We start from the raw sequence: 26,602 nt of genomic DNA on the forward strand, positions 1-26,602 counted from the left end.
TGGTGCTAGTGTTACATACCTACATGTAAATTTGGTGCCATTGAAATCTTGAGGTGGTGTATTTCTGCTCTTTTTCTTTTTCACCATATTTTGCCTTTAGTGTTTTTTTTTCTCACACACACTACTTTCCTGGTATACAACTGTGTCACCTCACACCTTTTCTGTTGTGGGTAGTGAATTGATTGTGCTGTGGTGTTCATGAAGAATAACTTGGGGGTTGGATGCACAGGCCAAGGACTAAGTACAACTTTAAACTGTATATTATATGTACTTTCTTATAAAATTTTTCATTGTGCATTTGATTTTTATATGACCTGTATGTACAAATCAAGAGTTATTCTTGACCTTTCTTTCATGTTATAAAACAATATCATAAAATATTATTATTTGAGGTTTCCTAGGAGTCATGTTTGGAAGTTATTACTAACAAATGACATATTTACCCACACTTAAGTTCAAAATAACTTTGATAACTTTAAAAGAAAGTTTGATTAAAAAAAAAATGTTGGCTATTATGCAATATTGGATCTCCTGGCCAGGTAAATAATGGTCATTAGAAACTTAAATTTTAAACTTTTTCTTTTTACAAATAAATATTACAGTTATTGCAGAAAATTTTAAAGAAATAAAAATTCTTTTAAAGGAATAACTCATAGTTAAGTACTATTAATATTAACATAAACCTTTTTTTCTTTTGTATATACCTATATTTTAAAAATATCAAAGTTGGTCTCATGTCTTACTTTTATAACCAGCCTTTCCACTTAATACATTACACCAGTAATTTTAAATGACAGTATAGGTTTTCATTAAAGAACTCTTTAATGATAGGCATTTTGGTTTCAGTTTCTTTTGGTCGGAGCTATGCTGTGATGAATAACGCTGTTTAAATTTTTGTGTAAATTAAAATTTCCTTCATATAAATTCTTAAAAATATAATAGCCAGTTCAGAAAGAATGTATATTCTTGTGACTTTTGATCTATATTTTCAAATTACCATCCAAAAGAGTTTTACAGTTTAAATATCTTTAATAGTATAGGATTTTATTTGTTCCCCTGCTTCCTTATCATCACCAGATTACCTTAGTTTTTAATTTATTTTTAATTAAAAAAATTTTTTTTTTGGCTGTGTGCATGGCTTGCGGGATCTTAGTTCCCCAACCAGGGATCGAACTCGTGCCCCCTGCACTGGAAGCGTGGAGTCCTAACGACTGGACTGCCAGGGAATTCCCATGTTAGTTTTTAAAGTGACTAGGTATCGCTCATTTGAGGCTCCCTGAAATGACAATTCATCACTAAATAAAGGAATTTAAAATTGCTTTGATTTTTTTTTTAGAAATAAGTATCCTTTAAACATTAAACCCTAGAGCCCCTTTTATTTATGGTGGTTTGGTTTTTGGCCTTGTCTCCTATCCCCAAAATACAAACAGCTATCCTTTCATACTTCAAAACAGGTTCTCATATGCAAAGCAAAAACTTAAGATCTGTGTTGATTAACTTTTTATAGCATTTTCTGTTACTTGTTGAGAAACTTAGGTCATTTACCTACCCTCTCTTCATATGAATGTTTCTCAGCCTGAAAATTTGGAAAAACTTTTTAGATAAATTATTTTTAAAACTTTACTGAAATGAGCTGTGCATTTAGTATCGGAGCTTTTTAGTACCTATTTTTTTCGGTGGGCAGAAGGAAAAGGAAGCTTCTAGATATTGGTAACACTTAAGCAATTCTAGTATACTTTTATAAAAAATGAGAAATCAGTTTTTATTAGTTTAAGCAAATATATCCTGGCTGATTTTTGATAGCTTACTAAATATTAATTGTGTTTTCATTTAAGTAGGTTAACTTTGAATTGAATTTTCTTGTTAACATAGGAAGCATGCAATTTATTTTAAAATAAGAAAAACAAAAAAGCTATTTTCATATTTGGGAAATAAGAAGAGGGGAGGAGACTCATACAGAGGCTTCAAGCAACCTTGTAAATGAATGTGAAAACTATTAGCCCAATAACTTAAAAAAACCAGCTAGTTTTCCTCTCTCATGAAAAAAATTCTCCCATCTCAATTTGGCAAAAGAAGTTGCCCTTCTTTTACTGTCAGAATGAATAGGCACAGTAAGAAAAGTACTTGCAAGCACGGTTTTAAAAGATTCATCAACATACAATTTATCTTGGTAGAAGAGACTTATAAACTGTGGAGATATAAATTCTGTGGTTTAAACATATATTTGTGTAAAAAATAAAGTACATTGTATTGATAAATGATCAGATTTATGTAACAGCATTGAATTTTACTTGAGATAACAAAAATTGGCATTTTTAACTTGCAGGGTTTTTGTTAAAATTTTTTAAATGAATTTAAAAGTAAATCCATCTATATTGTGGGCATTTCACTTGTTTTTTAGGTTATGAGTGTGTGGTTTATACGTATATATTTTCAGATTAAAAAGCGTAGAAAGACTCTAGAAAAGTGCTGAATTAGATAAAGTGCTTTAAAAATTATCAATTTAATTCTAAAGAATTAGCACATTAACACATAGATCTGGTAAAACGTTAAGTCCAGTGGTAGCTTCTGAAGTGTACTTTCATATATTTAAAGTTTCATATACGATATGTATCTATTTAGGCGTTTGTCTAAACAAACAATTTGAAAGGGCTTCAAGTACTGTAATAATCTCAAAACCTTTGAGTTCAGTTAGAACTGTGTCAGTTAAATTCCCCCAGAATTATAAATTTTACTCAGAGTCTTGTCTGCTTTATGGCAAAGTAAATAAAATAATCGAATTGCTAAGATTATGAGCCTAATTAGTTTACACCTGAGTGAAATTTGTTTTGTGACATATGATACGTATTAAATGTTAGATATCTGTATTTTGTGCAAAGTTTACTTTTGCTTTCCTCAAAATATACTAGAGATAATTGGAATAATTTTCTAATAGTTTATTGGGAAACTTCCTAATGAACAGAAAGTGCCTTGTGAAATCTAGCATACTTTCTAGTTAATGTCTATCCTTGAACTCTAAATAGGAAAGAAAAAAAGGAAGGGGGGAAAGGCTATAACTTTTGTTCTTAGCAGCTTCTCCTGGAAAGAATCATCACCACTCCCAGCTTGATTTCTTTCACTTGACTCTTGCCACATATACTTCTTAGATCCTTATATGTTTTATATTGAAGTAATCAGTGTTGAGCTTTTTCTCTTCATTTAGATTATTTAAGCATTCTGATCTGTGCGTAGTACTGAACAGTTTATTGGACCCATGCTGTCTAGTAACTAAAGCATATGAAATTTACTGCATTTTGTATTGATTTAATATTAATGTTAATCTAAAATCTTTGGGTGCAGCGTGTCACATCTGTTTTGTATTCCTCTGTTTAAAAGAAGTGGCAATTTGGTATTTGGAGGAATATTTATTATCTGAGTGTTTTTCTTTGCAACAGTTTCCCTCAGTCTTTTGAGAATTATAACTTCCAAGAGACAGTGAATCACCCAGCAAATTCTCAGGTACCCAACTGCTGAAGCCCACAGTTAATGGGAACTTTTATTTACCATTTAAGTTCCTTTGCTCAAATAGAGGTAATTTTGGAGGCTTCTGGCAATGCCAGAAAATAAATTTGTGGTAAGATTTTTTAAAATATTCTTTTCTCTGCACTTCACAGATACTCTGGTTTTTTAGAAAAAAATTTGTTAGGCTGAGTGTTCATTTGTGTTTGAAACCAAATTTTACTTGGCTGATGGCTGACTATTCTTATTTATCCTGTTTCATAAAGGGGTTGGTTTTGTGCTTTGTATATAATATGCACCTCTTATTGTATCATGATGATGCTGTTGATGAGGAACAGGATGAGCAGCCTTGCTTTTCAGTTGCAGTGTTCATTTTGCCTATTATGAAATTTGGGTTAGTAGATCTTGGTTGCAAAAGATATAAATCTTCTCGTTGCCCCCAAATAATCTTCTCAAGTCTCTGTGGTTTATAATTGTTGTCGAAGTTCAATCAAGAGTTCTTCAAAGAACTCTTTGGAGTAGCGAACTAACCGTTTCACATTTTACTTATCAGTGTTGAGTTGTTACAGTGGGGCAATAATGTTAAAAGTTATCTGCTCAACTTGTCTAACAATTGAAGTAACTACTGAAGAGCAGAGAATGGGAGAGGTTTCTAAGAGTGGATTAAAAATTAAGCACTAATATGTTTCTGCTTTTGAATTGTGACATCTAGATGGTCACATGGTAGAGAACCAAAGGTATTGTAAATACTTAAAGTAGATGATGCTTCTTTACGTATTATGTCATAAAGAAAGCCTCTAATTTTAAAATGTTTGGTAAACTGTACAAATGTCAACCACTATACAACCGTCATCTGTAAGAGAGTGCTGCCATTGTGGATTGTAAAGTATATGGAGCCAAAGAAGAAAGGAACAGGATGATATGTGTGATGCTTTGGTTAAAGAAGTGATGAAATGAAGTGGTTTAACACCTGCCTGAAGTGGTATGTTTCAAGTTCACCAAAAGGATGATTTCAGACCCTCTTGAAAAGAAGTGGGATCCTGTCTGATCCCCTTCCTTTTCACATTGTGGTTTTTAATTATAACCAAGTAATAATAATGGCAATGTTTTTTTGTGTATATCCACATATGCACATATCCACACACATGTCTGTGCTTCCCAAGATGCTTTAGAATGATTCAGACGGGAGTCATAAATGTCAGTCAATAATGGATTATAAACACAAGAGGAGCTAAGCATTCTGAAAATTTTGATGTTGGCATCATGGAGGAGTATCCACTGTGTTCATTTATAAACTCTCTCTTAAACAGAAAACAACTGAATGAATTCATTATGGATTTAAGCCTGTGTATTTCCTATGTGTAGAAAATAAGCATTGCTTAATCACTTTATGTTAATGTAAAATTAAATAGTATAGGTATCATTGAAATATAAAGAGAGTGCTTTGCCCTGCAGTTTTCTTTTCTTATAATACCTAGTCTCATTCATTTATTTTCTTGGGGCAGGTAGAAAGTTTGGAAAATGATATTCCCCTTTTCTTTCTTTTCAGTATCGTCAGTGAAGCAGGAGCATCAGTCTACAGTGTCAGCCCTGAAGCTAACAAAGAGATGCCAGGACTGGACCCTAATTTGAGAAGTGCAGGTAAGAAACTGTGGGTCATCACTAAAGCGTGTGATTTTGATATTTTGGACTTGTATTTGTAGCAAGCAAAATATTTAAATATCCAAGAAATTTTAGAAGATATATTGCAGTCATGTTAGAAAGAAAGTGTTTGATTGGAATAATACTGGGAATTATGGAAAAGAAGTAGAAGAATACTGCTTTTAAAGAACACTGCATAGTATTCTAGAGTGTGGTGAAAAATTAGCCCAAAACATCTTTAGTAAAATTAAATGCTAGAGAGTTAATAGTAAAAACAATAAAATACTCAGTTCTCTTATTATTATTGCAAAATATTACTTATTACAGCTTTTTGTTGGAGGAAAGTAATATATTAACATAAAATATTTAAAGTGCAAATGTATGAACATGCACAGACTTTCAGGCTATAGCTAAATATTTGTTAAATGACCAGTTTCTCTTGCCTTGCTAATAGGAATTGTCATTACTATATTGTTTAAATCAGCCTGATTTGATTTTAGTTGTATAAAATTGCTTTGATTTCTGTGATGTGGAATAGTTTAAATCTTGTGTGTGAAGAAATTAAAGATATTTTGAGGGTTTCCTGGTGGCACAGTGGTTGAGAATATGCCTACCAATGCAGTGGACACGGGTTCAAGCCCTGGTCCGGGAAGATCCCACACGCTGCGTAGCAGCTAAGCCCATGCGCCACAGGTACTGAGCCTGCGCTCTAGAGCCCGGGAGCCACAACTACTGAAATCTGCGTGCCTAGAGCCCGTGCTCCGCAGCAAGAGAAGCCACTGCAATGAGAAGCCTGCAATGAAGAGTAGCCCCCGCTTGCTGCATCTAAAAAGAAAGCCTGCGCACAGCAACAGAGACCCAATGCAACCAAAAATAAATAAATAAATAAATTTATTTTTTAAAAAGATATTTTGGTACATCTAATGACAATAATTGGTATCACAAGCAAAATATAGATCTGGTCAGAGCATTTTCCTATGTAATAGGTGGATGTTTAGACTACTTTGTTAGAAGTGGCTTGTGTATGTGTGTTTACTGATTTATTTATTTTTTTTAATGGATGTATAGTTGATTTACAATATTATATTAGTTTCAGGTGCACAGCATTGTGATCCAGTATTTTTACAGATTGTACTCCATTATAACTTCTTAGAAGATAATGGCTATAATTCCCATTGCTATACAATATATCCTTGTTGTTTATCTATTTTATATATAGTAGTTTGTATCTCTTAATCCCCCAATTTGGGGAAATTCCAAATTAGGGGAAATAGACTTTTTATTTAATTTTTTTTCCTTAAATATTCTCATCAAATTTCATTGACTGTTCTTGAAATCTACACCTGATGATACGTATTTGAAAATTTTTGCGTTAATCTAAAGTTAAAAACTTCTTTTTTGATCCAAAAGAACTTGTAGTTTCCCTTCAGTTGTTCATTCGACGACACAGTCCCCTGACTAACATGATCATCTTTTCTTTTTTCTTTTAAAAATATTTATTTTATTTATTTATTTTATTTTAATTTCTTTGGCTGCTTCGGGTCTTCGTTGTGGCATGCAGCCTTCTCTCTAGTTGTGACGTGTGGGTTTTCTCTCTCTAGTTGTGGCGCTTGGGCTCCAGAGCGCTTGGGCTCTGTAGTTTGTGGCATGCGGGCTCTCTAGTTGAGGTGCGAGGGCTTAGTTGCCCCAAGGCATGTGGGATCTTAGTTCCTCGACCAGGGATCAAACCCACGTCCCCTGCATTGGAAGGCAGATTCTTTACCACTGGACTACCAGGGAAGTCCCCTAAAATGGTCATCTTTTCAAACTCAGATCCCAGCTCAAAGTCTTGCTTCTTCAGTGAAGCTTTTCTCTGTGTCACATCAACTCAATGTGGTCTCTGCCTCCTTGCCATGTTCTCTTTTGGTACTTGCCTTGTAATAACAATAGTAATAATAATAATAGGAGGAGGAGGGAGCTGCTAACACTAATCTTTTTAAAGCACTTAATATATATGAAACATTGTGATAAATACATTACCAGGATTATTTTATTTAATCCTCACAATTGCCCTATGAGTCATTTATTATTCCCACTTTACAGATGAGGAAACCAAGGCTTAATGAGGCCGCATAGCCAAATGTGTACTTAATATTTATGTACGTAACTTCTGTAATAAAAGGATATTTTCCTTTATAGAAAATAAAATTCAGAGCCTCCCAAGTGAGCACTGAAAGGTAATCATCCAACAGGGCATTAGAAAAATATTATATAGGAGGTAGCAGTTCCTCAGACTTCCCTTTGCTAAGGGAGCTGCTATTTCCTCTTCACCACTGGCCCATGTGGGTGCATAACTGCCACAGTATTATAAGGGAACAAGATCACAACATTCTAACAAGACTATGAAAATAGGAAATAATAAAAAGGGGAATTGGTATATAGTCCTGGTTACTCTGATTTCAAAACATAGTTGTGTCTTCAGTTTGTGATTCACTGCAGGTGTGCCATTTTTCTTTGTCTTAGCTTGTTTCCACATTGGCAGTGACTATGTTTGATCCATATCAACTCAAAACACCTATCTAGACATTCTGAGTCTTCAAAGTCTGGTCCTGGAAGCAAATATTGAAATTAACTGAGAGTCTCCACTCTTGGCTTTCTAGGCCCCACTTCCACTTCAGTTCCTTTCTTCTCACTAGGCATCTTTCTCTTTCCTAGTGATTGATGCCTGGGATGACTTCGTACTTCATCTGAGACCTGACCTATCTATGGGTGTGGGTTTTACCTTTCAACCCTCCATAAGTTTACCATATCAAATATAACAGAACCTCAACATTCATACAAGTGTTAAACATATGTAAGAAAATGACCTTTATCTTACTACATCTTCTTGACCAGTTTATCAGCTTATTGAAAACAGAAGTTACCCTTATATGTGCTTACATTCCCCTCATAATAAATTCATTGTACTGAGACAGTTTAAATTGGATGGATAGAATAGTAGATAGTTGGTGTTAAAAAGTTTATTATGGATTTCTGATTTAAAATGAAGATTAAATATACCTGTTACTCCTTCACTCTCTTCTGAAATCTCATTAAAATGACAGTAACTTGATAGAATGAAGGCATAAACTTACTAGGACAAGGAGAATGGGAGAGGAGATAACAGCAACAATAGTTTTGAAGCTGGAAACCGGATGAGATCTAGCCAACTTGAGAAAGTGGAATACTGAGACAGCATTGTAGAAAACAGAGCTAACCTGAAATAGATCGTAGAAACCCTAAAGACTCAGGAAATGCACTAAGCACCTTTAGAAGTGTCTTGGGAGGGCTGAGAATGGGTCTAAAATAAGAGGATTGATTGAAAGTCTGTTTAAAAAGCAGTGAGATCAAGTTAAACATAGAATATCATATAACCCAGCAATCCCACTCCTTGGTATATACTCAAAAGAATTGAAAACAGGTACTCAGCAAATACTTGTACACAGATGCTCATAGCAGCACTATTCACAATAGCCCAAAACTGGAAACAACCCAAATGTCCATCAGCAAGTGAATAGATAAACAAAATGTGGTCTATCCATACGATGGAAGGGTATTTTTAACCATAAGAAAGAATGAAGTAATGATACATGCTACAACATGGATGAACCTTGAAAACATGCTAAGTGAAAGAAGCTAAACACAAAAGGTCACATATTGTATGATTGCATATATGTGAAATGTCCAAAATGGGCAAATCTACAGACACAGAGAGCTGATTGGTGGTTGCCAGGGGCTCGGGAGAGGGGACAATGAAGAGGGACTGTTTAATGTGTACAGGGTTTCCTTTGGGGGTGATGAAAATGTTTTGGAACTTGATAGAGGTGGTGGTTTGCACAATGTTGTAAGTATACTAAATACTACTGAATGATACACCTTAAAATGGTTAACTTTATGTTATGTGAATTTCACATCAGTAAAAAAAGAAGAAATGAATTAGACCTCCCATTCCACACAGTTGAGTAACTGTCCTTCTTCCACTTTTGCAGAAGACTGGAGAATTGTTCTCTAGAGAGGGTTAAACCGAAGGTTTCTACACTGGAGGACATGGGTTATAGGTGAGAGTGGGAATACCTACTAAAAAAAAGAGAGATTAAATAATTATTGACATGCTGTTGTAGATACCTTATGTGGGAGACTAGGAGATTCTGACTAACACAAGAGAAAACACCTAAAGAAACCTTATGTGGGAGACTAGGGGATTCTGACTAACACAAGAGAAAACACTTAAACAAACTGAGATCAGAGATTTCACAAAGAATTGGCCAAATCACCCTATAGTGAAGCCCACAGTTGACAAACCTCACCTTTGAGCAAAGCACTTACAGTCAGCTTTTTAGTACCCTACTCCTGATGGAAAGTCTGGGGTCACTTAACATGTAAGGAAAACTTATGCTATTAAAGACAGATGCCAAAATATGGGGTGGGAGGTGGGGTACACTACATGGAAGAAATAGAGACTATACAGAAAGAAGAAAAATAAAGAAAAAGTTTGATATCCTTAGAGAAAAGATATTTCTTTCAAATTTAAGGGTATATTTGCATAAAGTAAAATTCACCCTTTTTAGGTACACCATCTATGAATTTTGAAAAGCTTGTACTAGTCGGGTAGCCACAACCACTGCAGTCAAGATATAGAGTATTTATATTAGGTCAGCAGATTTGTCAGCTCCTTATTGAAAAATGTAATTACTAATTCGAGGATCAAGATTATAATAAATTTGCATTAAAAGCAATAAAACTACATTTTAATAAGCTTTTTAGTGAAAAAAATTCCAATTTGAAGTTGTTGAATGAAATAAGACAGCATGGGGATTGCTCTGTTGCTGTCTGATGGCAAGAGGAAGTATAAAAAAGAAGTGAGTATTGGACTTTAAAAATAAAGATTTCCACTTCGGTATTCTCAGATAACAGAGTAAGGCAAATTTTAAAGAGAACACAGTTTAGTACAGTCTTTTAAGCAATACATTTATTTGCTCTAGAAGCTTTAAGCTTCTATGTATTTCATGGAACTGAAGACCAAAACCAATAGAACCCCTTTTGTTCTTTGGATATAAGATACCTTATGAATGAGGGGGAAATGTTGTTTTCAGTGCTACTGCATATGGCTCTCTGGTTGCTTACCTTGTAGGATGATAATCTTCACTCGGTCGAAGCTCCTTTTCCCTGCTTTTTACTGTCTTCCTTTACACAATATGTTTCAATACCGTTTAACAAATTACCATTTATTAAAAACAAAATTCCTATATGTACTTTTTTCCTTTTTTCCTTGGTCTGTCTAGTCTGCTACAATGCAAGACTCAATTACTGTGGCTTATAATATGACTTGCCTTAATGTTTTTTTTAATTGCACTTGTCCTATGCATTTCTTCCTTTCTATGTAAACTTTAGAGCCATTTAACTAATATTTTTCAAACTCTGTAGAAATACAGTGAAATTCCATTAAATTTATACCTTCATCCAGGTTATGCACATTTTATTTTTCTTACTCACCTGCAGTACACACACACACACACCACAGACAGTGAATGGATTCTCCTTCATGATATTTTCTTATTGGTTGTTGATGGCATATGGTGGAGCATCAGTTTTTGTCTGGGTGTCTTGACACCAGCCAACTGATTGAAATCTTATTAGTTCTGATATTTTTTCAGTTGACTTGCTTGGGTTTTCTAAGTAGACAGTCATCATCTGCAAGTAATAATAATCTAGTTTCTGTCTTTTGAGTAATTATACCTTCTTTCTTTTCTCTTCCAATTGCGTTAACTAGAACTTCCTAAACAGTGGTAAATAGTCGCAGTGATACAGAGAAATGTGGACGTTACATGTCGGCAAAATAGTCAATATTTGCCATACATTTGGACAAACTGCATTTAAAAAATACATAACAACTTCATTGAGATATAGTTTACATAGCATACAGTTTACCCTTTTAAAGTATATGTCATCATTTTTTAGTATAGTCAGAGTTGTGTAACTATTGCCACTATCCAATTTTAGAATATTTTCATCGCCCCTAGAATCCCTATACCCATTAGCAATCGGTCCCCCTTCCCCTCTTCTTCCCAATCCCTGGAAAACACTAATCTACCTTCTGTCTCTGTGGATTTGCCTATTCTGGATATTTCGTATAAATGGAATCATTACAATATGAGGTCTTTTGTGATTGGCTGGCTTCTTTCGCTTAGCATAGTGTTTTCAAAGTTCACTCATGCTGTAGCATATATCAGTACTCCATTCCTTTGTATTGCCAAATAATTTACCATTATACAGGTACACCACATTGTATTCATCCATTTATCAGTTGTTGGATATTTGGGTTGTTTTCACCTTTTTGGCTATTATGAGTAATGCTGCTGTGAACATCCATGTACAAGATTTTATGTAGACCAATGTTTTCATTTCTTTTGAGTATGTACCTAGGAGTAAAAACTTGGGGACACAGGGACATAGGGTAACATGTTACATAAGTAACATGTTCCAGAAGTCTTTTTGACTTCTTCTGCTATACTTTCCTCACCATTCCTTCTCTGCCTCTTTCACCATTTCCTCCTTCTCTTTTCTGTCTCAAAATATGAATGTGCCCCAAGTTTTTGGGCCATGATTCTTACTCCCTCTTCTTTTTTTTTTTATCAGCAATCTGTTAAACTCCTTTTGCCTGAACTACTTATCTGTCTCTTACTTTCAGAAATCTTTTGTCAGCCTGATCATTATTACTGTTTATTGCATAACCCTTCTCTTGATTATCCTGCCAGCAGGAAAACACCACCATCTTTTCTCCAAAGCCTGAGCATACTACTTTTCGAATTCTACTTTAAACAATGTTCATCTCTCTCCCTCCTCCTGCCTCCCATCTCTTCCATGCTTGGGTTTCTATGCTACACAGAATGAACAGCATCTGAAAGTGAAATGCCAATTCTAGAAATATTAGATCTATGTTGGGGGTTGTTTAGTGGGTACAGTGTAACTCCAGAAGCCATTGGGACTTATTGTAGAATTAATATGTTATCTAGAAGCCATCATTTTAAATCCATTGTTGCTAATATTTAGCAATATTAGGATGAACAAAGGATACACTGGCAGTGAACTGTTAGGAGGGAATCCAGTAGAAAATAGTTTAAAAGCCTTTTGTGTATTTCAGAAATGTTAAAATATGGGATCTACTCACACAATTTCTAAGTTTAGGTTTTCATAATGTGGGTTTTCTGAAGGTGTAGATTTGAGAGATTTACCTATTATTGATATACTTTTATTGAATTTCTAATATTGCCTTCCTACACAGCAAACGTTCTGATGCCTGTTACCTTAACTTGGTCTACTGTTGTGGGTTGTTTTTTTAATCCGAAAATATTTTGGCAATGTATGTACGTGTTTGAAAATCACTCTTATTGTATAATATATGTAAAGGCTAGAATAAAGAAATAATACAGTTGAGTTGTCCCTTGGTATCCACAGGAGATTGGTTTCAGGACCCGTCTCAGATACCAAAATCCAAGGATGCTCAAGTCCCTTATATAAAATAGCATAGTATTTGCATATAACCTATGCACATCCTCCAATATACTTTGAATCATCTCTAGATTACTTATAATACCTAATACAATGTAAATGTTATGTAATTAGTTGTAAGTGCAATATAAATAGTTGCTGAGAGCATCAAATTCAAGCTTTCCTTTTTGGAACTTTATGGAACTTATTTTTCGAATATTTTTGATCCATAGTTGGTTGAATCTGTGGATGTGAAACCCACAGATATGGAGGCCTGACTATTTGGTTTTAGAGGATATCAGGTATTTCTCTGGTGGCATATGTTTTCATATGACTATAAATGTGGTTATTAAAGGAAACCATTTCTCCTATAACCTGGCATGCTTGCACTAATTAACTTTTTATGAGATTTGATGAGAAAGGTGTATGTGAAGGCCTTGGAATCCCCATCTCTTCTGTGGGAGAAATAGGCAGATTGTAAAACATCAGCTTATTGCTCTCTAAGCTTACTTTGCAAGCTGCCATTGTCACTGTCTGTTAGCAGTAATCATAAAAGATATGAAAAAGACTTGAATGTGCAGTGAACTTTACGTTCACAGTAGATCTTATCTCTGATGAGAGGTGGCACAAATCACTGACTGGAGAATCTGATAGTTACGTCTAAGAAGTTGGCTTCTTTTACCAGACCTTGAACAGTTTAACACGAAAACAGGCATGGGGTTTCCTTTAATGGCCTTAGTGTTTTTACTTAATGAATTTATATTTCATCCAACCTTCTGTATGAGTAGGTGACACTGACTAGCTTTCATGTGTTTAGAAAATAAAAGCTGTTCATTTGTAAACACTCAATGCAACTAAATTTCTTTTCTCTAACTAAATCTATCTTATAAGCTAAATTAGTTATGAGATTTTGTTAATAACATATGGCTTTTAAAAAGATGATAATAAATGATGACTAAATAAAAATCATGACACGAAGGATGTTTAAAGTTAACTCTCAAGTCTCTTAAAAATGGAAAGTAATGGTCAAGAAAGAGATGTAATTAGGACTGTGCATGTGTTAGGAACAAGCAGTTGGGACGTAGATCACTTCTCAGACTAATCTTGCAATCATATTCAAGGTGATTCAAGAGTATTCACTAATCAACTAACGATCTCTGATTGCAATAAGATATGATTCTATCATTTACTCATCTTTATCAGGATCTAGTCCTAATAAGCATATTTAATGTACAAATGTGTATCATGTTTATAGCAATGCAGGATTATTTAAAAGTAAAACAAATATCTACTTGTTCTTTAAAGTGTGAGGTGCCCTACTATACTATATTTAAAGAACGAACAGGTAATTATATAAATATAGCAACTAAGTGTTTTATTTGTTTTTCCAAATGTATAACCCTTTCAGTGTGTTCGTGCTCAGGAATACCTAGGAGTTCTGGTGATATAATTAATCCTGAAATTTTGCATTCACTTTTTGTGTGGAAAAAAAAAAGGAACTCTGAAACTTGGTTAAATTGTTGGCCTCCTTGGGGGGAGGAATAAAGAGGGATAACTATGCATTATGAGGAACTAAAATAGTAATTATCTGGATACTGCTTTTACATTAAGCCATACTTGTTTTCTGATTCTGTTTTTTCAGTTTCCATAGCAAGGCGTGTACAGGATCCATTAGCTGAGCTAGTGAAAATTGAGCCGAAGCACATTGGAGTTGGAATGTATCAGGTAAAGCAGTGTGGATCATTTAATTTGTGAAATCCATCAGTACAGAGACAGTACTCAAACTTGGCATAGTAATTGTCAGTGGGAATAAGTTCCCATTTTCAAAGGTTATACAGTTTGTGGAAAGGTAGTCTATGTGTTACAAATTATTCAGGAAGGAGGGAGTTTTTTTTTCCTGGTCTTTATGATTTTGATTAAGGCTCATAATGGACTATAATCAGTTTAAAGACTATTAAAACTCTAGATACGACTAGTAACTTAATCTGAAGAGCCTCTCCTTTTAATGTCGCTGTAAAAATGGAAGGGGTGTGGAGAAAGGGGGGTATGTTGCCTCTTTTTCTAAACCAGTATGAGCTATTGATCTTTATTGATCTTTCAGGAAGAAGCCTTTGGTACCTACTGTGATTTTTTTTCCTGTTTTCATTCCTATTTGAGTATTATAGTTAGTTTTTGGTCATTGCCCAGTATGAGCTAAAACCTTTCATTTTTGTTACTGTTTAGTAGTAATAGTGCTTCTTGGTGTTGCTGCTGTATTTTCAGTTCTTGAGACTGTGTTCCTTAGGCAATTGAGGGCAGCACTAAATCTTGGCAAAATGAATCCATGTTGGCTTAAGTGGTCTCCAGAAACCTCAAGTTGAATTATTTTCTCTTTGATGAAAGTTCTTCTTAAGCCTGAAATAGAATATTACTCTCTATATAATTTTCATGAGATTTGAGTGATAGGTACTATACTTTCTCTAAGGAAATATTATATGAAGTCATGGAATCTGTGGCCACTAGAAATGGAAGAGACCTTTGAGATCATACAACCCTACCCTGCTCATCTGACAGGAAAAGAAGCTGTGTCCTAGAGTAGTTAGGATTTTTACCCAGGCTCACACCGTCAAAGCCTGGACTAACCAGTCATATATTGGGACTTAACTGGAGTTTTCCCATTGTACAGCAAGTTAGACCAAGAGGCATCCAAACCTTTAACTGGACTTGTTCACTGGCGAGGATGCTTCCTAAAGGGACTGATCTAGCTACAGATAGATAAAATGCCTAGTAACTAAAGAGTATACCTCTTATAGCAGTTTTATGATATAGGCATCATAGTTAAGAGAAATTATAGTTATATTAATTTAAGGTGAAGTTATGGAAGTTATGGAATACCTCGGTTCCTTAGTGAAACAAAGGAAAGAGAGAGTCAAACTTATAGAGCCCAGGAGGCTAGTAACCTATTGGCATCAAAGTGGTCTTTAAGTAAATAGCAGGGACCTAGTCTCCAGATTTGGATTCAGAGATAGCATTTAACGTGAAAACAGTTTGGAATTCATTCCAACAGCAATGAGAAGTAAAGCAAGAGTTTTAAGCAGAGGAATGCCATGATCTGATTTGTATTTTTAAATGTTGACTCTGACTACTCCAGGTGAAAGATAATGGTGGCTTGGACAAAGTTAATGGCAGTAGAAATGGAAAGAAGTTAAATCTATTTTTAGGGACTGCTTGGTAATAGTGAGGGAAAAGGAGTTGTGAAGAATTTGCTCCAAAGGTCCTGAGGATGCCTGAGTGGAGCAGATTTGGTGAGGATAAGGTTAGTAATTCAGTTTCAAACATGTTAAATTTGAGGTGCCTGTAAGAAATACAGGAAACTAGGAGTTGGATATACAAGTCTGAGATGAAGAGATATGGCCATATTAACATTGGAGTACAGACTATTTAGCAAATAATGACACTAAGAAAATGATCAAAATGGTGGGCAGAGCTCATGATATTCTCACTAAATTACCACCACCACTGGCATACGCACAACACCGAATTCCGTAAGATGACAGAAAGGTTGTACATATATATCTGTACCTATGTAAACACTCACTTACATGAATCAATTGATAATAGTCCGGGAAAAATAAGAAAGGGTCCCATCAGTGGGTAGAAATTTGAGGAACTCTTTAAAGATATTAAGCCTGAAGAATCACATCCACAGAAAAATGAAACATGGTGGAGCCACACCCAAAAATATATAGATCAGCAGGGTTCTCAAAGCAGAATCATATTCAAGTAGTGGGGAGGGGACCTGCAGGATTAGATAAGCAGGTGTGTATAGAGTGGCTAGGCCTGTGGAGACCCCCCTCCCTCAATATTCTGTGAGTCCCAGCTAAAGCACTGAGTATAACACAGAGGCCAGAGAGGCTGGGTGATCCCTCAAGTAACTTTTGATTGTCAGGAAGCTCAAGGAGTCTCTTCCTGGCAGGACAAACTCCTGACATGTACATGACACCTGGCATCATATCCCACATTATCACTCGAGGCACATGGTGCTTAACAGAAACAGCATACACAGACAAAGAGGGACTCTGAAACGATCTTGATGCCAAGAATCACTAAATGTTTGAGGAAAACCTATGATAGAAAAATGAGGCATCAAACTTAAAAAACTAACACCCAAAGAAACAATGAACAGGCAACAGACTCTGAAATAAGTTAAATTAACATTCACAGAGAGATAAGTGGTTATTGCATTTCTAAAACAAATATGGGATAGAATGAAATTAAACCAATGTAAGAATTTTAAAATATGATTGTTAAGATTTTAAAAAACCCCATATAAACAGGTGAAATAGAGTGGACACAGCTAAAAGCAAATTAATGAATTGGAAGATTGAGCTAAGAGATTCCTTCCTTAGAGTGCAGTCTTAAACTGAAAAAGGTGGGAAGCATGAACAAAAAGTCATATGATGTAGAGCTCCTTCTAAAGCTTCAACATTCATCTAACAGAAGGTTCAAATAAACAATGAGTGAAGGGGAGTTATAACCACAGAAATAATAGAATGAAATTTCTCCAGTTGACAGACAAGTCTTTTGAAAAGGCCTAATGAATACTGCATAAAAGAGTAACAAAAGACCTACACTCAGATGCCTTCCTGTGAAATTTCAGAATGCTAGTAATGAGGAGGAACTAACTAAAAGCTTCCAGAGAGCAAACATAGTTTATCTACAAAGGAAAGAATCAAGTTGACATCAGTCCTATTATTGGTAAAAAACAAGTAATAGAAGATAGAAATGCAGTAGTTTTGAAGTTGTGAGAAAAATTTTATTTTGAACCTATAATTCTATATTCAGGCAAACCAGCAATTCAGTGTGAGAGGAAAATAAAAGCATTTTTGGATCTGTAATGATTCACCTTCTCTGGTTGTTACAGACCTTCTTTGAAAGAATTATTTATGGAATTACTCCTGCCTAAAGTGTCGGAGGGAGGGTCGGGGGGATGGGGCGGGGAGGGGGAATGGAGGTCCGAAGAAGGGAAAGGCATGTTGTGAGGAAACAGGATCAAGGTAAGGAAACAGTGGAGAGCTTTACAATACACACATATCCAGTAAAGTGTATTTGTATTGTTGAGTCTCATAGTTTTTTAACTATAATGTTCATCTTTAAATATATTAGTCTGGATCAGATCAACTCAACATGAGAGGGTATAAGAAAAAGAAGTGATGAAGTGTTAGGATTCTTTTTCAGGAAAAACATAGCAACACATACATTTAAAAACAGCTTTATTGAGATATAATCACAAATCATACGTACATACATACTTGAATAAATTCACCCACTTAAAGTGTACAAGTCAAAGATTTTTAGTATATTCATAGGGTTGTGAAACTGTTACCCTTAATTTTTGAACATTTTCATCATCCCAAAAGGAAACCATTAGCAGTCACTCTCCAGCGCTCCCTTCTTCCCCAGCCCTAGAGCAACTACTGATTTATTTTTTGTATCTATTGAGTTATCTATTCTGGATCTGTCATATAAATGAAATTATACAATATGTGGCCTTTTGTGACTGGCTTCTTTCCTTTAGCATAATGTTTTCAAGGTTCATCCGTAGTGTAGCATGTATCAGAACTTCATTCCTTTTTATGGGTGATAGTATCTCATTGGATATATACACCACATTTTGTTTATCCATTTATCAGTTCATGGAAGTTCGGGTTATTTCCATTTTGGGGTCATTATGAATAATGCTACTATGAACATTTGTGTACAAGTTTTTATTTTAATTTATTTTATTTGGGGTGGGTAGATCTAGCATTTTATTTTTAAATAGGTATTGGTTAGTGAGCAACAAGAAATTATCATTAGATATTCAGTTCTTAGGTGAGCTAGCATTGTTCAGTGGATCCATCCCAAACTAGTCTATTGGCTTTTTATCTAGAGAGATATGGATGTATAGTAAAACTGTGTACAAGTTTTTATGATGTATGTTTTCATTTCTCTTGAATATATACCTAGGAGTGGATTTGCTGTGCTATGTAACATAAGTTTAAAGACAGATGATAAAATAGGGAATTTATTGGCCACAAATATACATGTACATATAACTAGTACATATTTTATTATTAGAGTTTGGTATTTTCTTGTTGATTTGTACACATTTATATATTGGTTTATATAAAACATTTACAAAACATTGACAAAGAGCCTCTACATACCATTCACCATGGATGAAATATAAATTTCTCTCTTTATCAAACAAACCCAAATTAGACAAGGGGTTATTATTTCAACCTAACAGTTGAGTAAAGTTGTAATAAAGTGATAAATATCTGTACAAGTAAGAAGGGTACAGTGAAATGAGCATTCACAAACACTGCTGGTGGAAGTGTAAATTGTTATTTCTAGCGAATAGTTAATACCAATCAAGATGCACTTTAAGAAAAGGCATCCCTTTGACCTGGTAGTTCTTCCTTTAGGAGTCTCTTCTCAGGCAGTAATAAGAACTATTTCTAAAATTCACATACAAGTTTGCTGTTACAGCAAAATGTTGGAAGCAGCTACAATAGGAAAATAGTTAAATGAGTTATGGTATATCCACCAGTTGAAATATTTATACAACCATTAAAAATTTAGACTTTCAAGGCCGATTTAATGACATGAGAAATTGCTCTTGACATATTTTTAAATTGCAATAAAGTTGTTGATACAGAATTAAACCAATTTGTGTTTTAGAACTAGAGATGTGCATTTACATTGAAGAAAAAGGTAACTGGCTGGTGACTGATATTTATATCTTTGTTGGTGGTGTGATTAGGGAATCTTTTCTTTTCCTTTCCTTTCTTTTTTTTTTTTTTTTACTTTTTTTCAAACTTCTTATAGTGATTATGTATTAGGAAAGATGTGCTGTAAAATAAATATCTGTTTCCATTTCCTAGCCGATGGGCCACTTAATTTTAAACCTTGATACAATAGACTTCCGGTACGACCAGAGTGGGGCTGGATTTCTTTTTAGTTGGGACCTTTAAGTGCTTTTAGTATAAATTTAATACTTACATTTATTCTGATTTAAATTATGAGTAGCCGGACAAACAGTGCTGATTTTAAAAATGAAAGCTGTTCAAAGAATGTTAAATAGATGAAATAATAGAAGCTATAATATTATTTCAATAGAAACTAAAATACTTTTGGTTTAATAACAGCTAAAATGCTCAAGGCAGCACTCCAGTCCTTGTCTTAGAAAATGGGGAGAGCTGATTTCAAAAACACATGCCTGTCATTATTTCTGGAGAGAGAGGCAGCCAGTGTGGTCGAATGACAGCATATCCCTAACTGACCCCTAAAGACTTTGCTGGAAAGTGGCTTGGTGTTACTCCCAAGAAAACACTCCAGGGTGAGAGCAGGATGATGCAGGGTTGGCTCTGTTGAGTTCTGTGGGACATGGGGAATGATGGTTTTAGCTTGGCCTTGTCATATCCTGAGAGTACAACTTGAGTACGTTGGATTTACTTGCTATTTATTTCTTCTTTGAACTGTGTTTTAGATACTTTCATGCTCATTTACACCTGTATTTGTTAATGAGTATGCACGGTAAAGTAGGAAAGACAGGGCAGTCTCCTTTCCTCCTTTGTGCCTCTCTGTTAGATCATTTGATGATATAGAGAGTGAAATGGTTTTCCAAAATGAGTTTCTGGAACCCTTAGTGGATTTTCTATATCCAGGCCATCTTTATTCCTCATTATTATGTATAATGAGGAGTCACTGTAAAAGGAAAATCATCTTCCCAGCTGCAGTTTTTCATCATAAAAACTCAAAGGTGGGAATTTGTATTTTATTTCCCTACCCCCTCTGTGGGATCAGTTCTGGATAAAAACTAAACAAAACCAAAATAACCCAACTCTTCAGTGGTGACATTACTCTGTTAAAACCTATTTTATAGTTAATATTGTAGGGATTATGAAATGTTTTAGTTTAGGTATGTAAAGGGTAATAAGGATTCTCATCTGTCCTGTATTGTTTGTCCAAATCTTTTTAAACATTTTAATCCTTTAATTATGTGTTATTGTAGAGTGGAATATAGAAAAAAGTCTGTCCCATGGATATCCACTTAGATGACTTTACCTGGATTTTGCCCCCTATACTAAAGCAATATTTTGAAATGGATAAAACGCAAATGTGAAAGAAACATAGAGGAAGTTGTTCTAGAAATTGGGCAGTATTCACGTAGATGAGTTCCTTGACAAACGTTTTTACAATCTTGTCCCTTAACTGTAAATCCCAGGATACGGGCTGTACTTGAATCCCTGATTTACCAGGTATTTATGCATGAAATTCAAACTTAGCCTTGCAATTTAGGTATTTCATTTATTTTGACCATAACTGAGCTGTTTCTGTAATTGAACAAAAACAAGTAATTGACCTTGACTGGGAGCATGAACTCATATATTAGAATTTCCTGGTTATTCCTAAATTTAAAGTTTTAAAATGTCTTTTCTGGGTATGTTTTTTCACTTCTGGTTGAATTATGCTTCCTATGTTGAGGTATTAACTATAGTTTTCTCAGGTTCTTAGAAATCACTGACGATGTAATAAGCCATGTACATATGCACACACCCTAGTATAACACCATTACTTATCTTTAAAAGAAATGTGAAATGTTGGTGTGGTTTGAAAAACCTTTTACCAATAATACCTTAAATTATTAACAATGAAATAGGTAATTACCTTTGTCTTTTGTTTACTTACTCTTTGTATGTCATTGACCTTGGACAATGAAACTAGATCAATTTCTGTTTCTACTTAAGTTCGCCTTCTGGTTTCATACATCGGCACAAAAATCACTTTTAGGATTTCTAAAACTTTAAAGTATTTTCACAGTATTTTAAACTAGGTTTATCATGAATGATTTAAAAAAATTACACATGACACTAAAGGTACTACCTACCATAATGGAAAAGATTTTTAAGTTCTGCATTAGAATCTAAAACATCTCTGAATCAGAAAACAGTACATAGAAAATCCACAGACAGGGAGAAGGTATTTGCATCCCATAAAACCTACAAAGGATCCATAATTTATAAAGATCTGCTATAAATTAAGAGAAAAAAACAATTCCACAGAAAAATAGCAAGGGACGTGAACAGGCAATTGACAGAAGAGGAGACACACACAGAAAATAAAAATGTGAAAAAAATTATCACTCTGATTAATAATTGGGGAAATGCAAACTAAAGCCATGATGGGAAACCTTTCAGGTTGTCAAAAGTTAGTCTGACAGTTTGGATGTTAGCAACAATATGGAGCATTGGGAATCTTACACATTATTTGTAGAAGTCTAAACTGGCACAGCCTCTTTGGAGAGCAACTGGAAACTAGTAAATTGAGAGACTGGGATTCTCTTCAACTTAATTTTGTTGCTAGATATTTATAGCCTTGAAAAACTCTCATGTGCACAAGAAGACATGTACAAGAATTTCACTGAAGCACTATTTATAGTAGTAAAAATTTGGAAACAGTATGTCCCTCATCTGGAAAACAGGAAAATAAAACTGTAGTATACTCAGGTGGTAGAATATTACATAGGAGCAAAGATGACCCAATTAGAGCTACCTATATTAATATGGATAAACCTCATAAGATACAATATTAAGAGAGAAAGCAAGTTGCAGAATATGTATAGTATTTTATGATTGGTATAAAAATTTTAAATATGAAAAATAATACTGTGTACTATTTATGAATACCAATGTACAAAGTAAGAATATAGAAATAAGTACTGGAATCTAAGGTAGTGGTTACCTTGAGTGGGGCATGAGATGGGAGGGGAATGGGAACGGGGAGGGGTATAACAGGAGTTTCAACTGTATATTATATTTCTTAGGCTGTTTGGTGGGTACATGGTGTCCTTTATACTTTATAACTTTTTTGTTAAGTAAGTCAAATTTTATAAAAAGATGCAAGAAAGCTGGGTCAAATGATAAATGTGTTTTATCTCAGGAACTTTGGCTTTCAGTTGGTTTTAATTTCTGCCTTATACGTTGGGGGGTGTGTGTGTATTTTACTGTGAGGATTTATGTAACCAGAAAAATAATAAAGCTATTTTCATTTTCCAGTGAAAATGAAAAAATACTTTTAATACTAGGTTACATTTCTCTTCATAATATTCTTTCAAATTTTCATCTTTAAGACTAATTTCACAGCAAATCAAATACTCTTTAATGCAGAGTTTTAACACTATATTTTTTCATTTCACAAATATTGGATTCTTCTCTGTGAATTTTAAGAATTAAATATTATTTGCTTTGCTCCATTACCTGAAATGGTCATTTCAGAGACATGGCCTAAGACAAACCTGTAGACTGTTATAACTTCTAGTGTTTATTTACAGGACAGAGGTGGGTAGAACAGATGTTTAAGGGGTTATAGTATAATGTGTTGTAATAATGTTACCATAATATGACTAGCATTCATCCTATACTATTTTCTTTTCACCACTACACCCCCACAACCAACAGACTCCTAAATTACCTAAATTAGACACCTTAAGATTAGGCAAGGGAGCTTTTAATAATCCTAGCCTACACTACCTCCCCAGATATTTTAGTTTAATTGGTCTGGGGTAGGCCCTAGACATCAACAAACTTTTTAAAATTCCACAGGTGATTCTAATGTACTGGCAGGGTTAAGAACCACTGCTTCTTAAAGTACAGTCCCTGGACCAGCAGCATCAATATCATCTGAGAACTTGTTAGAAATGCAAATTTTTGCACCCCCTTCCCAGACATACAGGATCACAAATTCTGTGGGTGGGGCACTGGAATCTGTGTTTTAATGGCTAAGGTTTGAGTACCACTGGTCTCTAATGCTTCTCAAGCTTGAATGTAAAAAAACCCTTCACAAGGTCTTGTTAAAATGCAGATTTTGATTCAGTTGGTCTAAGGTGGGGACTGAGATTCTGTGTTTCTAATAGACTCCCAGGTGATACCAGTGCTGTTTGTCTGAGGATTATACTTCGAGTAGCAAGAGACCCTACTGAAAGCCTCTTGGGCCGTACCCCAGACCCGTTGAATCAGAATCTGATTTTAACAAGATTTCCAGGTGTTTTGAATTCACATTACAGTATTTGTAATGTAGAAGGAAAATCAGGACATGCCAGTATCTAAGGGGGATGAGAGCTTGAGAAGCAAAAATCAATATTGTAAAACACTGAAAAAAATAAAGGTAGGATAAGAACTAAAAATGTGTCTTTCATGTTTTATTATTTTTTATTGTTGATGGTGACCCTAACGAGAATAATTTCATTGGAGTAGTGGAGGCAGAAGTCAGAAGTAGATTGAGGACTGAATGAAAGGTGAGCACTTAGAGACAGGTATATACAGATCTTTAAAGGAGAGAATTTTCAAAGGAGGTCAGGATTTAAATGTGTTTAAATGTTTATAGGAAGGAAGTAGAAACAAAGAGGGAGAAGTTGAAGATGCTAGAGAGAGAGGAAGCTAGATGCCTGAGGAGATGACACCCACAGCTTACCTAAGAAATAGGCTAAGGAAGGAAATGGACAAGAGTTCAGAAGAGAGAAGCGCCTGGGGTGGTGGGTGACTGGGAAGAAGTGGAAGAGAGCAGGACTGGGAGGGGTTGAACATTTTTTTTCTCTTTGAAGTAGGAGCCTACTGTTGTATACGCCTCATCCCCCACCCCAAAGAAACAGCTGCTAGTTTTAAGATTGCTGAAATCATAGTATTCTTTTGTTTACTGTCTCTCCTCTAATGGAATGTAAACTCTCATATGAGGACAAGGTGTTTCCACCTCTATCCACAGCTCCCAGGACCTGGCACACATAGATACTCAGTAAGTATTGTATTTGCTGAATGAATGAACGAATGGTAGATTATCGGTATAGTTGCTCACTTATTATACTTTTCACTCTGTTGTGAACGCACCATAAAATTTTATACCCTCTCACTTAAAAATTTTGTTTGGTAAACTTGAAATGTTGGTTACTAGTATTTTTTTTAATGAATCTCTTTTCGGGAAAAGCGAGAACTTAAGGAGCAGAGAACATTAGAATAGCCATGTGGAGTGAGAATGGCTGTGGAATGTAAAGGATTGCTGGGGATGAAAGAACTAGTCTTCATAGCACGTATCTCTTCATTTCTTTCTTCCCAACAACACACATCCTTTTCCCTATGGAAATAATTTTTACCGGGACAGATCAGAGGGAGCACTTATATAGGAATGTTCTTTGATTGTGATTAAATTAGTAAATCAGTATTTCTAAGGATCTATGATTAATACAGTATAATATCCTTATCAAAGAAAAATCTTTGTTGCCATGGAATTCATCAGAATAGACTCTTTCCTTTAAAGTGAAATTGTCTATTAAAATGTAAGCTTATGGAAATTCTTTAAAATTTCATCTTTGTTCTCCACAGAGCTCTAAGGAGGTTTTTAGTATACTGGTTAGGTCTGATATTGGTTGTACGTGGATGGATAGCCTATAGACTAAAAATACGATTGTTGCAAAGATGTTTAATTCTGGCATTCATATAGATATTACTATTTATTTTGCTGAATATTTGTATATAATTATGTGTGGATAATTGTTTGGCATACTAAAGAGAGAACCTGAGATGTAATTCTTTACTCAGTGCAAAACACTACTATCTGTATAATATAATAATGTTCATATTAGAAAGAATTATTGAAAACTCAAATGTAAGGATTGTGCTAGATAATTATAGCGATTGGGAAGAGAAATAAAATGTGTAAATATTAGGAAGGCCACTTCCGAGAATTTAAAAACTATGTTCTATATATTTGATGTTGTTCAGGAATGTTGATCAACTCCTTCCTCTAAATATGTGTGTTGGAGGTGGGTGTTGATCGTGGGCTTTGAGAATAGCACAGATAAATTTAATTACTAGTAAGATTATATTTTAAATTCAAGGGGAAGTCTTCATCATTATCATAGTAATAATATGCATTAAATGCATGATCCTATAGAAAGGACTGTGAGTTTGATAGAATTTAGGTCAGAAATGAACTGTCTGCAAAGTGATTGTAATGTGGTGCAGACACAGGAAAATGGGCCTTGTTCATTTATGGTATGAGTTCACTCATGGCACATTTGTCCAGCAAATCTCTTATGCTGTGGACAGCTGTGTTACAATGTCTTTCTTCTGGTGATCATGGAAAGGAGTTCTAAGGAGAAAAGTCTGTATTGAGGAAAAATTATATCGATGAGAGGTCTTTTTCCCTGGGTTTTTCTCAATAATTTTAAATAGCATTACAGGTAAGAAAAACTAATTTGCCTGGATTTATATAGAAATGAAGATTGTTTCTCACTTCCACAGAAATAAACACGAGTTGTTTTTCTTTTTGAACAATTAACTTTAGAAGATATCTTTGGTTTTGGGTGAGATAGTAGGCTAGTTGGCTGCCTTCTTTGTGCACTGTTAACTCTGGTGATATATTTTCTGTCTTTCTTTTTTTTAAATAAATTTATTTATTTATTTATTTTTGGCTGCGTTGGGTTTTCATTGCTGCGCCCGGGCTTTCTCTAGTTGTGGTGAGTGGGGGCTACTCTTCATTGCCGTGCTTGGGCTTCTCATTGCGGTGGCTTCTCTTGTTGCAGAGCATGGGCTCTAGGTGCATGGGCTTCAGTAGTTGTGGCATGTGGGCTCAGTAGTTGTGGCTCGCGGGCTCTAGAGCACAGGCTCAGTAGTTGTGGCGCACGGGCTTAGTTGCTCCGCAGCATCTGGGATCTTCCTGGACCAGGGCTTGAACCCGTGTCGCCTGCATTGGCAGGTGGACTCTTAACTACTGTGCCACTAGGGAAGTCCCTCTGGTGATATATTTTCTTTAATAATCTAGATCAGGCTACCCAAGCTGTTTATTGTACAGTATTATTAAAAAAGATATATTTTCTTTTCAAATGTATAACTGAAAGGGAGAATTTTCTCCTGCCATATACAAGGCTTTTGTTCATTAT

The 26,602-nt window shown here is 34.9% G+C and overlaps 1 protein-coding gene across 2 annotated transcripts in view; it reads left to right on the plus strand.

Annotated features, from left to right (window-relative positions):
- The window catches only part of SRBD1 (S1 RNA binding domain 1), a 232,029-nt gene that overhangs the window by 117,405 nt on the left and 88,022 nt on the right, over positions 1 to 26,602 (plus strand). For both annotated transcript variants that reach the window (XM_079941094.1, XM_079941095.1), the window contains exons 15-16: positions 5,048 to 5,139; positions 14,288 to 14,370. In XM_079941094.1, the coding sequence (XP_079797220.1) occupies positions 5,048 to 5,139; positions 14,288 to 14,370 (175 nt within the window). The remainder of the gene's footprint in view (positions 1 to 5,047; positions 5,140 to 14,287; positions 14,371 to 26,602) is intronic.

Source organism: Stenella coeruleoalba (genome assembly GCF_951394435.1).
Source record: "Stenella coeruleoalba genome assembly, chromosome: 13".
Taxonomy (NCBI): domain Eukaryota; kingdom Metazoa; phylum Chordata; class Mammalia; order Artiodactyla; family Delphinidae; genus Stenella; species Stenella coeruleoalba.